Source organism: Symphalangus syndactylus, chromosome 11, assembly GCF_028878055.3.
Source record: "Symphalangus syndactylus isolate Jambi chromosome 11, NHGRI_mSymSyn1-v2.1_pri, whole genome shotgun sequence".
NCBI classification, from domain to species: domain Eukaryota; kingdom Metazoa; phylum Chordata; class Mammalia; order Primates; family Hylobatidae; genus Symphalangus; species Symphalangus syndactylus.
The window spans coordinates 68,783,747-68,800,903 of record NC_072433.2 but is presented as its reverse complement, the minus strand read 5'-3'; the positions used below and the strand labels follow the sequence as shown (position 1 = coordinate 68,800,903).

At 43.0% G+C, this 17,157-nt stretch overlaps 3 protein-coding genes across 9 annotated transcripts in view; 1 reads left to right on the top strand and 2 right to left on the bottom strand.

Moving 5' to 3' along the window:
• The window catches only part of CKMT2 (creatine kinase, mitochondrial 2), a 33,694-nt gene extending 30,710 nt beyond the window's left edge, over positions 1-2,984 (bottom strand). The window contains exon 1 of one of the 2 annotated variants that reach the window (XM_055298184.2): positions 2,635-2,984. The gene's annotated coding sequence lies outside the window, so the exon portion shown is untranslated. The remainder of the gene's footprint in view (positions 1-2,634) is intronic. The other variant, XM_055298183.2, reaches the window with a different exon arrangement.
• The window catches only part of LOC134731740 (uncharacterized), a 63,801-nt gene extending 60,210 nt beyond the window's left edge, over positions 1-3,591 (top strand). For 5 of the 6 annotated variants that reach the window (XR_010114278.1, XR_010114277.1, XR_010114274.1 and 2 more), the window contains 2 exons: positions 506-752; positions 3,000-3,591. Coding sequence is in view for 1 of the 6 variants with exons in the window: in XM_063612208.1 (XP_063468278.1) it covers positions 506-752; positions 3,000-3,025 (273 nt within the window). In the remaining 5 variants the exon portion in view is untranslated. The remainder of the gene's footprint in view (positions 1-505; positions 753-2,999) is intronic. The other variant, XR_010114275.1, reaches the window with a different exon arrangement.
• Positions 3,592-5,705: 2,114 nt separating this feature from the next.
• Positions 5,706-17,157, bottom strand: part of RASGRF2 (Ras protein specific guanine nucleotide releasing factor 2) — a 273,318-nt gene continuing 261,866 nt past the window's right edge. The window contains exons 26-27 of the mRNA XM_055298177.2: positions 16,141-16,209; positions 5,706-10,204 (exon numbers count right to left, since the gene is read on the bottom strand). Coding sequence (XP_055154152.1) covers positions 10,112-10,204; positions 16,141-16,209 — 162 coding nt within the window. The 3' untranslated portion in view covers positions 5,706-10,111. The remainder of the gene's footprint in view (positions 10,205-16,140; positions 16,210-17,157) is intronic.

Sequence of the window (17,157 nt, the reverse complement as noted above, 5' to 3'; positions counted from 1 at the left end):
GTTGTGCCACTGTGAGGAGAAAGGTGGTCTCCAGCTCTCACCCCATAGAAGCCTTCTGCCTCAGTTTCCCTAACCTGGAACACCGCGATGACTCCCGAATTGAAAAACACTGCTTACAGCATCTAGGTTAAAATTGGCAGAATACCTGGGCTCCAAGCCAGGGAGATTTGGGGCGATGGGGAGGTGCAAGAGCACAGCCAGACAGAGCCAAAAGCAATAATATTCTGTTTGTTCCTACACTGCCCTCCCCATTAAAAAAACAAGGAAGCCGCATCAAGCCCTTTTGTTAAGTGGCCACAAGCTGTACATTTCTTGGTCCCAGGCAAGTATACTGGGAGTTCAGATCCTGGTCTTAATGGTCTTCTCTGGTTCTGTGACATCCTAGAATGTGAAGGGGAGGCCTTGGGTTCTGTCACTGCCTCCAGCCCAAGCCCCCTGCTCTTCCTGGGCATCCCGGATGGACCATGTCTGCCTTTCTGCTGACTCAGACTTATTTCTGGTCCAGCCATTCACAGAGTCCGTGTGTCTGAACTCCTCAGCCAGAGGGCAGGTGGAAGGGCAGGAGGAGGACCACGTGTCAGCTTTCCATCCAGAGAGCCACCCCAAAACAGAGGACGTCCTTGGGCTTGGACCAGCTCCACAGAACACTCTGAACAAATTCTCACGATGCCAGGCTCCTAGGCCAGCAGAAAATGCCTGTCTCCTCCCAGTTCTAAGACAGCAAAGGGTTTGCGTTACCTCACAACCACTCGGTATGCAGCCAACCTTAACGGGCACTCTTGGCATTACTGTTCTACTCAGCAAATAGACAGTCCTAGGCAGGAGATATTTAGAATCCTACTCTGTAAAACAGAGGCCTTTCCTAGGCCTCCGTGATGAAGGCATGGGACCGTTACCAGACTTGTCCCTCAAGGGTAAATTGTTTTCAAGAAAACAGGAAGCTAGGAGCCATCTAGTCCTTTGAAGTGCTGTGAAGAAGTGGGCTGCCTTCTTCCCCGCCCAAGGGAGGGAGTCTCTGAGGCTTCCCAGGAAGGGTGTGACCTCCAGCAGTCACCTTCAGCATGGGTTGCTGCTGGATTCCTGGCTCTGTGGGCAGGAGCTCCCAGAATGCTTGACACAGGCTCTATGCGGCTTCCTTTGGGAAGACACATGGAGCCTGCTGTAGGCTATGGCAGAGATGGAGGCCCAGGGCCTCTGAGCTAGGGGCAAAGTCAGTCCCCCTCCTGTGTCTGAAACCCCAGGACTCCCCATTCTGTATGGCACTCCCCCTGACCCAACCCACAGTTTTCCTTAGGAAAACTGACCTGCCTATGGCCCATTTCCTAATGATGTGACTTGGTCATGAGGCTGGCAGAGTCCATGGGGTGCATGTGGCACTCCTGTGCTTTGCTGTGACAGTGCCTTAACCCACAGGTGTGATTAACTCCAAAGTCTGGGGTCTTTGGAAAAGGTGCCTATCGATGCAGAGGAAGTGAAGTGCTCACACTGCCAAACAAGGCCAAGAGCCTCCCGGAAGAGCCTGCCTGTCAGGAAGTCTCTGGCCACATGCTGTGGCCATGCTCGCCTCCATGAGAGCACAGAGAGAACAGACCAAGGACACGAGTTCAGAACAGAGAAAATGTGAGAGCCGTAGACAGGAAAAGCAGCCCTTCTGGAAACAGCACACTGGTGTACCTAGCGTAACCTTGTCCTGAGGGCCGCTAACTGCCCCTCACTTGACTCAGCTGACACTGTGAGGGGTCACGAGCCTGGCAACACTTTCTGGAAGGTCTAAAGGGCAGCACTGAGGAGACCTAAAGGTTTTGGTCTGTTTGTCAAATGTCACTCTTCCTCATATTCGGAGGAGAGCATTTGAAGGCAGACCACTCCAGGGGCAAGAACAGGATTGATTTTAACCCCGGGACAACCAAGCAACCAAGCTAGCGAAGAACAGGCCTCTGCCCAGGTGAAACACATGGGGCCAATTCCACAGGTTTTTGTTGTTGTTGTTTTTTTAATTAACCTCCGGTGGGAAAGGTAAGGATGGCAGGGAGGGGAGACGGTTACTTGTCTCATTATCAATGTGTTAGTATTAGTGACAGCAAAACTGAATCTCTAGCAATACTATTTGCCAGTTTAAAGTGGGCCTGGCTATTGGGCTTATTAGTAAATAGCTTCTCAAAAATTTAATTTTCTAGTTAGTTCATCCCAAGTCACTGATTTACACGTCTTTTGAGACTGAGACTGCTGGGGAAAAACATTCCCAGAAATGAGTGGATTAGACTCTGAATTACAAGGGAAAGATATTTGAAGTTTGAAGTTGTCCCAAACTTAGTGTCAAAATACAGCCTTTAGATTTTTTTTTTCCATCAAGAAAAATTCCTGATTCACTACCAAAAAGAGGCCCTGCAGGCAGCGTGCTGATTTGTTCCGCTCCTGGTGCTGAGCTGCCCCCACCTGTGTGCAGGGAGGAGGGGGCGCTTCGGCCAAGGGCGGGAGCTCTGCTGGCTTTAGCGAGTCGCCATTGCCTCCTCCCAGTCAGCGTCCTAACGGGGTCCCGGCCCACAGCCCTGCAACCACTCCTCCAAGGCCCTTCACACTGGCTCTAGCCATGACCCCTCTTTGGAGGAATAAAGCAGAGTTTCACAGACTCACCGACCTTGAAGCCGGAGTCTCCCACGTCCTGCTGAGCGCACACAGCCAAGATGCGTATGCAGGGCGGGCTGGCCGGGCCGGCCTGGAAAAGCCTCCCCGGCGGGGCGGGGCCAGAGGGCCTCGCCAATCCCAGCGCAGACCTCCGGGCGCACCGGCCCCCACAGCTGTACCCTTGAAGGCAGGCCCCTGGGCGCTGGGCCCTTTATAGCACCTGCCCTTTCTCTGAAACATAAAAGGCGGAGCCAGTCTTGCTCCCCAGGCCTGGTCCTGGAGGCTCCTCTGCCAGGGCTCTGGATCTCAGAATGGTAAGGGCCAGCAGGTGAAATTGCACATCTGTTGAGGGATTTGTTTCTCTCTTCTCTCAGGTGTACCAGCCTTGGGGTCCTGGTGAGCTCTGGAGGATGAACCCCTCAAGCCAAGGTCGGAGAGGAGGATGTCTCAAGCTGCCTGGCTCCAGCAGCTGACCGGGCCCTGAGCCAGGGGCTGGAGGCACCTCCTTCCAGCGTCTTTGTCTGGGGCCTGGATCCAGGGACAATAAGTCACGTTTCTGTTCAAGATCAGGCCATCTGCAGTAGATGGCTAGATCATCTCGCTTTCTGTCCACACCAGCTTAACCCACGGCAGGCCATAGCCCTGCTTAAAAATAGCCCCGCTTGGGATATCCACCGCACGCCGGGAAGGCTGCCTGTAAATAGCAATGACCCAGCAGGATTTTGGACACCAGCCCTGCCATTTCAAGGGAGCCTGCCTAGGCATCTGGTGACCGTCACGTACTCAGCTTCTGAGGCCACGTGGACATGACCAACTGGTTCCTGTCTCTTCCTTCTCAGAGCCCAGCTCATGCTCAGAGGACTTGATGGAGCAGGGGGTGGAGCCCCAGGAATAACCTTCTACCCAGTGTGTTTCTCCTTCAGAGTTTCCGCTTCTTTTGAACACGACCCATGTTTAAAAATATCATCTATTTTATCTTTGCATGGGGTACTGACTGGGAGCGCACGTGAGGGGGCCTTTTGGCGGGACGGGAAGGTTCCTGATTGGGGTGGTCATATAAAGATTGGGACCAATCAAATAAATTTCATAATCCTTTAAGGAGTCAAGACCCACCAGCTTGCATATTCTATCAGGGCAGTCTTGGTTTATTCCTTCTCAAAATAGCTCTTTTCCACACACACTTGTTTCAAGTCAGTTCAGGTGCCAACTGAAATAAATCCAGTGACCCTGAAATAGCCCAGCTCCCAGATCCAGAAAATTATAAGGCTTTTAAAGAGCATGGAATTGTAGATTTAAAGAATGGAAGTTATAGCAAAAACCTCCTTTTCCTCCCCAATTGCCTAATCAACATTTAGAGCCCCCTCCACTCACCCTACCTCAACACCTTATATTTTACAGAGTAAATGTATATGTTAGTAAGGTCAGAAGAAAAATTGGGTCATTGTTGAGAAAAGAAGGTACCACTCTTCTTTTGGGGGCCTGGTCCTCTTCAAGCTTATTATAAAGGTGGTGTGATGGGGATGAAATCTCTAAAAGGGACTCAGTAGAAATTCTGGCTTTCTGGAAATCTTTCAAATGTCATCCCTGTCACATGGCATCCATTCCCTTCTCATCGTTACCAACTCCCTTTGAAGCTCTGGGGCTCTAGCCACACCAGGCTGCCCTGTGGCTGGCTTCTGCCATAGGGGCAGGAACAGAGTTGAAGTGTGCGACTGCCATATCATTTGCTTTAAAGGAAAATGTCCTGGACTTATTCTCTTTTCTGTTCCTGAGTCCAGCAAGAGTGTGGCTAGAGCTGGCCCCAGATTTGACCTCGAAGGCAAGGACGATGCCTTGTGGGATGAGCGAGTAATAGAATGAAAGGAACCTGGGTTCCTGTGTCCCACCAGCCTGGATTGCTCATTTCAGAATTGGGCAGGAGGAACCCCTTTCCTTAGTCTATTCTTGTGTCCAGCAACTGTAACTTAATTCCATCAGCTCTAAATGTTGCCACAACTTCATAGAAGTTAAAATATTTTCATATATAGTAATCCATATAACCACTGCAGTAATTTTAGGGGTAGATAGGAGTCTTATTTCAGAAGCCCCTCCTAGGTGGAGCCTAGTGACTATTAGGCCAGGACTCTACCCCAGCAGCTTCTCCTCTCTCCACTGCCCATTCAGGAGCGTTGAGCTGCTGTGCAATGGACTGAGCTGTTCCAGGTAGTAGTGAGTTCTCTGTGCCTGGAGGTAATCAAATATAGGCTGGGGGTGTCACAGGAAGAATCTAAGCACTGGAAAGAAAGTGTGATTAGTTGATCCTTCGTATCATTTCAAAGCTTTCCCCAAATTCTTTGAATTTTAGGGCCTCTTCTAAACTGTTTTTCTTCCTGAACTTTAGAATATTTAGAAGTAAAATATCTGAAGGAGTTCACTGCTATGTAGAAGATGTAAAATAAAAATAAAGCCCCTAGGCCCCCAGGAAAAACAAAACAGACTCATTGTGGTAAAGAGACCCCAGAAAACATCAAAAACCAGATTCTACAGCTTTGGCAAGGCAAGAGGTCAGTCACACCCAACATTCCCCCACCTCGATAACTGCCTCAAGACTTCCTTTCCTAAAATTTTAATGTTAAGTCTCCATCCCAAAGTGAACATGGGTTGTAACATGTAACATATATGATTACTGACTATGCATGCATTAGGGCCTCTCATAAATATTCATAAGATTATCCTATAACCTACTAAATGTATATGTATGGCTCATCTTGTTGGGCATAAATCTCAGCCTCTCCCATTTTTATCTGAAGTGCTTGCTTTTGGCTTTGGCCAGAGGCTCCAGCCTGCAGATTGTAACTCTTTATAAGAAATTAAGTTCTCACATGGATACATATGTAACAAACCTGCACATTGTGCACATGTACCCTAAAACCTAAAGTATAATAATAAAAAAACAAAAAAAAAAAAAAATAAAAACAACAGAGTTTGACAAAAAAAAAAGAAATTAAGTTCTATTTTTTCTAAATGTATACAGTTCATGGTTTTAAGTTGACAATGTAGAAACATGGGGGGGAAAGAGTTAAATGAAGAAACCAGTGAGATTTCTGAATATTCAAGAAAGGTGAAGTTTAATTTGCATATAGGCATAACCTACACCTCACCTGGCAAGTGTTAGGCCACAGCACAAACCCCTCTGTCCAATCACAAATGTCCACAAATTTGCAAAGTAACTGGACACGAATGATATGCTTCTCAAACTCACACACATATCCGTCCATCGCACACACACTCAAATGATAAAGAAATACATTGAAATCCTCTACAAAAGAGAGCTGAGGACAGTAAGCAGATGACCTCACGTGCGGACAGCACTTTGCAGTTTACAGTCTAATCCATTTGGTCCTCACAATAGCCCTGTGAGATAAGCAGCACAGGGATTACTATTCACACCGCTTTGCAGATGAGGAAACTGAGGCTCAGGGATGTGTAAACACCAGCCTAAGGTTTTCCAGTTGGAGACTGGGCCTAAGACTCAGGGCCGGGATGCCTAGGCCAGCTCTCTTTCATAACTGGCTTTCTAGTGAAAAATGAAATGAGCTGCATAAAAACCAACATCATTAAGTATAATAGAACTATTATTTTCCTTGAGCAGATCAGACTATACTATCAATCCTAATGTTAATGTCATGCTGCATGGCAGCTGAGATGAATAATTTTCTGAATCGTTCATGTGTTTATACCTACAACAAAATGACTGTTTTCCATTTTGGCTCTGCCTCATCTTAAGTCACCAGTGGCTGAGAAATGACACACTAATTAGATTTCATTGACTTAAGTCTTCTTACCAGGAATTACATGGTGGTATCTATAATCGAGCCATTAAATTTACAATCTGATTTCTTACTGAAATGAAAAAGATTCTTATTTATTGATTCCCTCTGGCTGTGGACATTAGCCTGGCTATACCCTTCAGCCATAAATAGTATGTTCTCTTTTATGCCTTTTCGATGGTTGTAAAAATAATACATTTTGCAATTGGATTTTTAAAAACCTTTATACTTTAAAGTGAAGAGACTTTTTTTTCAAGGGGATAAAATCAAACTTTGAAGAAAAAAAAAGCTAAGTAAAATCTCTTGCTTTTAAATAAAAGTTAATTTTATTGGGAATAATCCCGGTATTGCATTACTCTTTTTAGTTAAGAATTTAAAGGTGCCCAATCGATGCTGGCCCAAAAGTCTCATCTTATACAATAACATGAGAGAAAGGGTGCTGATCCATCATTATTCGCTCCACATGGGACCACAATGGATTTTTCTCTTCCAAGTGATTCAGATTCTCTGAGTTTCATTTGTTTATAAGTAGTACTTTAAGACGTACTGAAATTTAACAAACAGTAATGGGACTTGGTATGAGAGCCACTTGAAAATATTGCAATGGCCGTTTAAAATTCCATCTTTAAATTCCTTCAGAAAAACACTAAGGAAAAGTGACAACGTTTTACTTCATGCCTGAATCTGTCAAATAATATATTGGATTAGGTAAGAGATTTGTCCCTGTAGCAAAATTAGATGTCTCAGTTAATAACCAAAGGCATCCCCTAAAAGCTCCAAGATAATTCCATTGACAGTACAAAATGTGGGCATTCATTCGAAAGCATGAAATTGGATTTTTCTTCTGATTTTCTAGGTTAATTTTACAGTATACATGTTCGCTACTTGGCTGTTAGAGGTTGACCTCCCATCTCCTCTTAGAAATGGGTCTCCATAATGGACTAGAGGCAGATGCAGCTAGGAATGCATGCTTTGTGTGTAGGCAGAAGAGGACAGGTACTTTAACGACCAGAAAAAACACTGCAAATTGCTCTTGGGGATTTTTAATTTGACCAAATTGAAGGTATTTTAATATGTGCATTCCTCTCCCAGCTGACACACGAATAGTGCAGGTCATCAACAGACACTCCCTCAGAGGTGGAGCTCTCTCTCTTGCTCTCTTGCAGCTCCAAGAAGGCTGCAGACTCCAGAAAGTGGTGTAATTCTCAAACAAAAATGCGAAAGGCTAGTGAGTGGCACACCCCTGCATTCCCAGCTGCTTGAGAGGCTGAGGCAGGAAGATTGCTTGAGTCCAGGAGTTCGAGGCCAGCCTGGGCAACATAGTGAGACCCTGTTTTTCAAACAAACAAAAACCCCCTAAAAGTCAGCATAGCAATTGACAATGCCTAATATGGCCACTGCGGGGCAGTTCCAACATCCTGCAGGAAATAGGCGCAAAAGCTTTGTCACTAGTTGAAGAAAAGCTGTGATCCAAAAGGGAAGGAGCATTTGGAAACTCCTTTCTTATTTTTTGTTAATAAGAATGGCTGCAGTGTCTCTGGAACATTTGGGTCAAAGAAATGAGTCCGAACTTCCGGAAAAAGTGCAGCAGACCCATCCCTTTCCCTCTGAAGGACACTGGCAACTCCAAGGCAGAGTAGAAATGCATTCACCTTTCCACATGTTGTTTGGCCTGAAACTAGTATGTGTGTGGTCCTTTCACAGATTTGTCCCGGTTTTAGTTCACCCTTCAGGACTATGCTTTTGAGCCATGAAAGCTAACCTTTACTTTTCCTCTGCAAGACCTTGAGGTGTTTGGTGCAACTGATACATATTATTTCAAACCCTCAGTTTCTGGAACACTGAGAAATCAATCACAAGTTATGCATTGTTAGGATCCAAACAGCCCATGCTTCTCATCATGCATCAAGATGCGTCAACCTCTTATTTGAAACTAAAGAGAACAAACAAGCAACTTTAAAAAAGAAAAAGAAAGCATCCATAAGGAACCCTCCTTGGGTTGAGTGCTACAATGTTGGCTAATACGAACTATTGAAAATATTTTGGGAATGGTCTTCAAATATTATAAATATTTTCTTTTACTTAGTTGATATTTCACTATATAGTTACATACAGAGATGGCACTTACCGTGCAGAAAATGTACATTCTCTACCTCTATGGTACATTACCAATGCTAGCTCTTTCACTGAGTCTTAAGAGCCAGCAGGTGGAATTTATTAGTCTGTTAGCTCTAGCAATATAATTAAAGTGCAAGGAAAGAGGGAAAACAGCCAGACAGATCAATTTTTCATTGTCAGCATCAGTAAGTTTCATGCCGCTAAGAGAAAATGTCAGGTGCAACAGGTTCAGGGAAATAGAACTATATTTTTTCTCTTCCTTCTTTTAAAGCAGCAGTCTCCCTGAGAAGAGAAGAGGGAGGTAAACAATGAGATAGCCCTATTTCTTCAACAACTGACAATCTTGGGAAAAGGAAGGTCACTTCCCCAGCCTCGGGTAGCAGGACTAACCCTTGCATTTGGTTTTGTAATGTAAGAACTGTTCGGTGGTTGGGCCCATTTCCCATGCACTTACAATATTCTCAGAGATCTCTCAACATCAGTTTTTAAAGAAAGAGATCTACGAACAGCATATGGAAGTGTGGGTTTTGAAAAGAAAATTTCACTAAACTGTTTAAAAAAATACAGCCAATATTCATAGTAAGCCTAAAAAAAGGTCTGTGTAAATGAGAATAGATTCCTGCAGTACTATGAGTGGGGAAAGAAAACAAGCAAAGCAAGGTGCAGAGATGATTTTTAGGTATAGATTTTCACTCAGCACTGAAACCCATGATTCCCCACAGCACTTAGTGGCCTTCTGTCTGTTCCACAGTTTTGTCGGTGAGATGGGTGTGCACCTTTTTGCAGCTGCCTCTCCAGGGGGGCTGGCTTCTTAGGACCAACGGTCCCAAGGAAAAGCTCCCCACCCACCTCAGACAGCCACTGTCTGGAATCCACTGGGGCACAGCCTACTGCATTTAATTAAGGAAATGTTACATACAAATCCATTTGTGTTTCATTCTTTCTTTCCTATCCCGTTGCCTAAAGACTGGAAAGGCAGTTTCAGAAGGTACCATTCCTCACATGGAAATATTTAGAATGCACTGAAAACCATGCACATGCTGTAGACTGAAATTGCTTATGTGTTGGTCCATCTCTGTAGAGGAAGTGTCAGCTTTTCTGTGAAGCTTATACCAAAAGGAAATGTAATGGAACCAGTCAAATCCTAGAAGATTGGTAGGTGTGCCCAGGCCAGTAAAGCGCCAGAGAAACATCACAGGTCTTTTTCATGGATCCTTGCCCCTGAGTTCTAACAGAACACGGACAGAGTTTAAAATTTACTGATTTACCTGCTTTGTTAAAATGGCAACTAGCATCTCCCATCTGACATTCCCTTACGTAAAATGTGACACCAGCTTTCTAAATAGCCATCTTTCACCTTCCCACCCAAGTCTGAAGCATCTGTCTTTGACCCAAACAGCTGGGTTTCTCTCTGGAGACAGAATTCCAGTCTGATTCCATCTTCTTTGGTGGAGAAAGGAGACTGGCTTCGTGCTGTACCGTGATAGGCAAGGCATACACAATTCTGTCTGTCCTGCTTTCCATGAACATCCCGTGGACTCAGGGGCAAGGCCAGATCTTCAAGCAGCGAGTCGAGGTTCAATTTTTAGTGACAGCTCATATAGCGTATCTTCATCTATGATAAGGTCTTTGTCAAGCAAGTACTGTGTGACCTGAAAAAAAAGGGGAAGTCCCAGCTTTTACCTCTTTCAGACACCAGTGCATACATTTTCTGAGGGAATCTAACACAATTCAACATTTTCTCTTAAACACCTAAAAATCTTATTTGACCAAAAAATCATAAATATGTTTCCATTGTTAAAAAAAAAAAAAAAGTAAACATCTTTAGTCCTCTCTCAACCCCCAATCCCAGGTACCTCCCTCAAGAGGAACTACTGTTACTAATTGGTTTGTATTCTCCCAGTTGTTTTTCTATGTCTTTATAGAGATTACATGTACTTACAGAAATCATTTTGCCCCCTAAAATTGGCATCATGGTGCACATTTTATTCTGCTTTCATCTCTTAATGATAGGTTGGAGACCGCTCCCTGTGAAAGTAGATAGAGCTCTAACTGCTATACAGTATTAATAGTGCAATATATTGGAGCTTATTTAATAATCTCATATTGATGGATGTTGAGTTGCTGTCAATACTTCACTGCTACACTAAGTTTCAGTGAATTCCTTGTTAGCATGCTTCCTGGTGTGCATGCATGAATACTCTGCTAGGCTAGGGTAGGTATCAGAAGTGAAAGGAAAGGAATTGACACTAGAAATGAATATGTTGGGGCATGGGGGATTTCCATGAAAATATTTCTTTAGTTTTATTGAAATATAACACATGAAAGTGAAATGGATAGTTTGATCCGTTTTGACAGATGTATACACCATGTAACTTACATACATTTCATGATAAAGAACAATTTCAGCATCCCCAAAAGTTCCCTCATGCACCTACCCAGTCAATCTGCTCTTGGAATAAAGCACTGCCCTGGTTTCTATCACCATATATTAGTTCTGTCTACTTTGGAACCTCATATCGATGGAATCATACAGTGTGTACTCCTTCATGTGTGGCTTCCTTCGGCATAGTGCTTTGAGATTCAGCCTTGATGTGGCCTGTACCAGTACTCTGCTCCCTCTCATGGCTGAGTATTCCATTGTAGAGATATGCCATAATTTGTTTATCCAGTCATCTGTTGATGGACACTTGAGTTTTCCCAAATAGGGGCTATTATTTAGAAATGTTATGAACATTTTATACAAGGCTTTTAATGAGCAAGCTTTCATTTTCTCTTTGGATAAATACCTAAGAGAGAAATTGCTAGCTCCTAAGATGGGTGCTCATTTAACATTTTAAGCAACTTCTAAATGGCACAGTTTTGCAAAGTGGTTGTTTGATTTTATTCTCACCAACAATGGTAAGAGTTCCAGTAATTCAATATACCAATTTTTAATTTTAAGTGATGATGGAAAATGACCTGCAAAGCTTCCGAGCCTATAGTACCTGTTTTCCCATACCCTAAGCAATGTTTGATATTATCAATCTTTTAAATTTTTGTCAATCCGATAAGTGAAAACGATGTCCCACTATAATTTACATTTTCTCTTTTTACTAGTGAAGTTGAGCATTTAAAAAATATTTATTGGCCATTTTTTTTCTTCTATGAATTAACTATTCACAGGTTTACCAGTTGAATTGTTTATGCTTTTCTTATAGATTATAGAAATACTTTTATTCTGTTTCTTTGTTTTATATGTTGCAAATGTTGTCTCCTTGTCTACTGCTTATATTTTGATTTTTAAATAATGGTCCTCTGTCATACAGAAGTCCTTAATTTTCATTAACTTTGTCAAGCTTGGCTTTCACAGGTTTTGCATTCTGTGCTTAAGAAGGTCTTTCAAATCCAAAGGTCATGAATATTTTATCCTTTATTTTATCCAAATAATATAAATACTTCTTTTTAAACTTAGGTAATGAACTCATCTGGAATTTATTTTTGTGAATGGTAAGATGGAGAGCCAAAATTCCTGTTCTATTTATTGAATGGTCAGTTCCTTTCTGGCACTTTCTTTGAGTGCCTTCTTTATCTCGTATTAGATTTTCAGGTAGACTAAACACACACATGGACTTTCTTCTGCCCCACTGGATTTGCACTGTGCACTGCTGTGTCAGTAGAGTCCTGCTTTTTTTTTTTTTTTTTTTTTTTGAGACGGAGTCTCACTCTGTCACCCAGGCTGGACTGCAGTGGTGTGATCTCGGCTCACTGCAAGCTCTGCCTCCCAGGTTCACGCCATCCTCCTGCCTCAGCCTCCCGAGTAGCTGGGTCTACGGGCGCCAGCCACCACACCCAGCTAATTTTTTGTATTTTTAGTAGAGACGGGGTTTCACCGTGTTCACCAGGATGGTCTCGATCTCCTGACCTTATGATCCGCCCGCCTTGGCCTCCCAAAGTGCTGGGATTACAGGCGTGAGCCACTGTGCCCGGCCGAGTCCTGCCTTATTTACTCTCACTTTAGGATGTGGCCATAACTGGTAGGGAATACTCTCCTTTACTATTCTTATTTACCAAAAAGTTCTTGTCTGTTTTTTGCCTATCTATGCCTCCGTAAGAGTTTCAGAATAAGTTTGTCAAGTTCCGTGAAAACCCTGTTGGGATTTTGACCAGGATTTCAATGCATTTATAGATTAATTTGAGGACAATGGACCTCTTTACAGTAGTAAGTGTTTTGATCCATGAATATGATACAACTTTCTCCTTACGTACTTCAGTACATAAAGGTCTTACATATTTCCTGTTCCACTTAATCCTAGGCATTACAGATTTTGTTGCTATTTTGATTGAGTTTTTTTATATTACATTTGAATTGGTTATTGCCAATGTGTTGAAAATTGGCTTTTGCATGTCAAGTTGCTATACTCCCTTAATAATTTATCAGTTTTTCTCTTGGATTTTCTCTTGGATTTCTCTTGGATTTCCTAGATCAAATCATCTGTGAATTATAGTATTTAATCTTTACCTTTCCAATTTTATACCTTTGGCTTCTTTTTATTGCTTCATCGCCATGGTGAATTTTTTCCTGTTCGAATCTGAATAGTAGCAGTGATGGTCACAACCTTGTCTTTTTCCTGACTTGAATTAACTAATTCAAGAAACATTTATTATCTACTACGGTCCAGGCACTGTGCAAGATGCTGGGGCTATGACAATAAACACGATAGTCTGCCTCTGACCTTCATGGATATCATGCATGTGCACATAATCACATAAATAAATGTAAAATGGTGACTCCAGCAGTTAAGTGCTAGAAAGGAGACTTACATGGTGCCATACAACCTTAAAAGAGTGGAGTGGGGTTTGGGAAAGTTAGGAAAGTCTTCCTAAGTGATACTTAAGCTGTGTACAAGTAAACTGTGCAATGAGGAAGAAAGGGCACTCCAGACAGAAGGAAGAACATAGGTGAATGCCTTGTGGCAAACAGAAATAGGGGGAAACCTAGGGGCTATTAAAAGAAAGTGTGTCTCTCACTGTTGGAGAGGGAATTTACAGATAAGCAAATGTGGGGAGAGGGCTGGAATGATTCACATGGTAATAAAATAGAGTTAGAGGCATCAGTATATTTAGCTTAATACAAATACTGATGGTTACATAGAGATATATTTACAAATGTGTGTGTGTGTGTGTGTGCATATATATATATGAGTTAGTATACACACATAGATTCCTGTGCTGTGTCAGCTGATACCTCCATAACGCAAGCATATCTAAAGCCCATATCTTGGTTGCTGAAACCATTCTCCATAAAAAGGAACTAGAGCTTTTGGCAGAAATATCTGAGTGTAGGACTGGGGCAAAATATAAAAGATGAGTCTAGAGCATCTTTTTTCTCTCCCTTCAGAGTCAGCGTGTTGCTCTGTTGCCCAGGCTGGAGTGCACAGGCTGGAGTGCAATGGCACGATCTTGGCTCACTGCAAACTTTGCCTCCTGGTTTCAAGAGATTCTCCTGCCTCAGCCTCCCAAGTAGCTGGGATTACAGCTGCCCACCACCATGCCTGGATAATTTTTGTAGTTTTAGTAGAGATGGGGTTTCACCATGTTGGCCAGGCTGGTCTTGAACTCCTGACCTCAGGTAATCCAGCCACCTTTGACTCCCAAAGTGCTGGGATTACAGGTGTGAGCTAAGGCGCCCAGCCACTTTTTGTAGAGACAGGGTCTCACTATGTTGCTCAGGCTGGGCTCAAACTCCTGGGCTCAAGCAATTCTCTTGCCTTGGCCTCCCCAAGTGCTAAGATTATAGGTGTGAGCCACCACACCTGGCCTGGAGCATCTTATACTATCAGAAAGTAAGAAAGTCCTCAAAAAAGAAAAAGAGAAAACCCTACATGGATCAGGGTATGACAAAGAAGTCAACTGAAAGAGCACCCAATGGCCAAGCTTGGAACAGTTTCAGCAACAGAATAAAATATTATTGGATGACAACCCTAAGTATCAAATCCATTAGTCCATACTGATATAAATAAATGATTGAATAAATTAATAAATGGAGAAGAAACAAATCTCTTGAGCAGAAGAATTCCGAGTAGTTTATGTAGATATTTCGCTCTCAAGGAGAGGCAGGCATAATTCTCCATTCCTTAGGTGTGGGGTGTTCATAGTGACTTCCTTCCCAAGAATACAAGATGAGGAAGGAAGGAAAAAGAATAACTTTACAGTGGAGACACCCAGCAAACACTACCTTAGCCAGGCGATTCAAGCTAACATCAACAGTCAGAAATTATGTTGATAATATAACCCCTGATATGATGTGATGAAAATGGCACTTTACCTCTGGGGTCTTCCTTCCAATAACCCATAACCCCAGGCTAACCCTGAGTAAACATCTGACAAATTTCAACAGTGGGCCATCCTGCAAAATACCTGACCCCTACTCCTGAAAACAGTCAAGGCCACCCAAGTTAAGGAAAGTCTAAGAAACCACCACAACCAAGAGGAGCCTAAAGAATCTTGACAATTAAATGACATGTGGTGTCCTGGATGGGATCCTGGAGCAGAAAGAGGATATTAGGTAAAAAATAAGGAAATCCGAATAAATGATGGTCTTCAGTTAATAATAAGATATTGGCTGAGTGCAGTGGCTCATGCCTGTAATCCCAGCACTTTGGGAGGCAGAGGCGGGTGGATCATGAGGTCAGGAGTTCGAGATCATCCTGGCTAACACGGTGAAACCCCATCTCTACTAAAATACAAAAAATTAGCCAGGCATGGTGGTGGGCTACTCGGGAGGCTGAGGCAGGAGAATGGCGTCAACCCGGGAGGTGGAGCTTGCAGTGAGCCAAGATCGTGCCACTGTACTCCAGGCTGGGCGACAGAGCGAGACTCCATCTCAAAATAATAATAATAATAATGTATCAATATGGGCTCATTAAGTCTAACAAACACATCATACTAATGTAAGATAATAATAGGGACATTGGCTGTGAGGTATTCGGGAATTTTCTCTACTACCTTCTCAATTTTTCTGTAAAGCTAAAACTATTCTAAAAAACTAAAGTCTATTAAAAAATAGGGTAAAAGACCATTTGTGACTAGGATGGAGACTAGTAAGGGGGTATATGATGTGAACTGAATCTTAAGAAAAAAGTAGGGGCCATATAATGTGAGACTTCATGGTCATGTCAAAGATTCTTAATTTTTTTTAATCCTAAGACCAATGAGAAGCCCAGAAAATGTTTTATGTAAGACAGAAAATAATCCACTTTGCATTTCAGAGAGCTCTACCTAGCTGTAATTTGTACAATGAATTTTTCATCCTAGAGTGAATGCAAGTAGAGCAGGCAACAGATATTGGCAGCTTGGACAAAGGGTTGTGGCAGTGAAGACCAATGGAAGAGGGGCCGATTCACAAGAAATATAAGAAGTAAAATCAATAGAACTTGAGGATGAATTGTTCTTTTTTTTTTAATCAGACTAGCCAAAGATTTTCTATTTTACTGGTCTTTTCTATGAGCTAGCTTTTGGTATTTTGGATCAACTTTTACTGTTGTTTTCTAATTCATTAATTTCCCCTTTTTTCTTTATTAATTCCTTCACAGCCACATAATATTACCTTTGGCTGATGATCTATTCGGTAGGAAGTCTGCTGGAACTGGCGTATCTCTCTGATGATGTGTGATATCTAACAGAGGAAAAAACAAAACAAAATGACAACAACAAAAGCAAAGAAAGGTATTTCCTGCATTGCAGCACATTCTTCTGAGGCCTCTTCCCAGAAGGGTCAGTCCCTTCCTCCAGTGAGGCGGGTGGAGCCTGCCTGACCATTTCCTATGGTTGGTGCTTTCTTGACTCTCAAGGAGGCACATGAAATGCCAAAAGCAAAAAGATACTGAATTCAAAACTGGGGAACAGCTGTCACTATGTGGCCTCATGTTTGGGAGAAGCAAGCTCTAGGTGCTGTCATCCATGGGCTCCTTGCTTCTAGCTTAGTGCTTAGAACCTGGCTGTCCAGGCTGGGCATGGTGGCTCATGCCTGTAATCCCAGCACTTTGAGAGGCCGAGGTGGGTGGATCAATTGAGTTCAGGAGTTTGAGACCAGCCTGGCCCCAACACAGCGAAACCCTGTCTCTACTAATAATACAAAAATTAGCCAGGCATGGTGTCGTGGGCTTGTAATCTCAGCTACTTGGAAGGCTGAGGCATGAGAATTGCTTGAACCCAGAAGGCGGAGGTTGCAATGAGCCGAGATCGTGCCACTGGCCACTGCACTCCAGCCTGGGCAACAGAACTGTGTCTTAAAAAAAAAAAAAAAAAAAAAAAGAACCTGGCTGTTTAGCAAGAAGCCTTCAGCAAGTGTCTATCACTGGTCAGTCTTAGGAAGTCATCCTTGGATTCCCCATCTCCTTGGGGATGCTGAAATGGCTTTGCCAAAAATCTCCTCAATCAATACTTAGGAATATACCTAACCAAGGAATCGAAAGACCTCTACAAGGAAAATTACAAAACACTGCTGAAAGAAATCATAGACAACACAAACAAATGTAAACACATCCCACGCTCATGGATGGATAGAATCAATATTGTGAAAATGACCATACTGCCAAAAGCAATCTACAAATTCAATGCAATT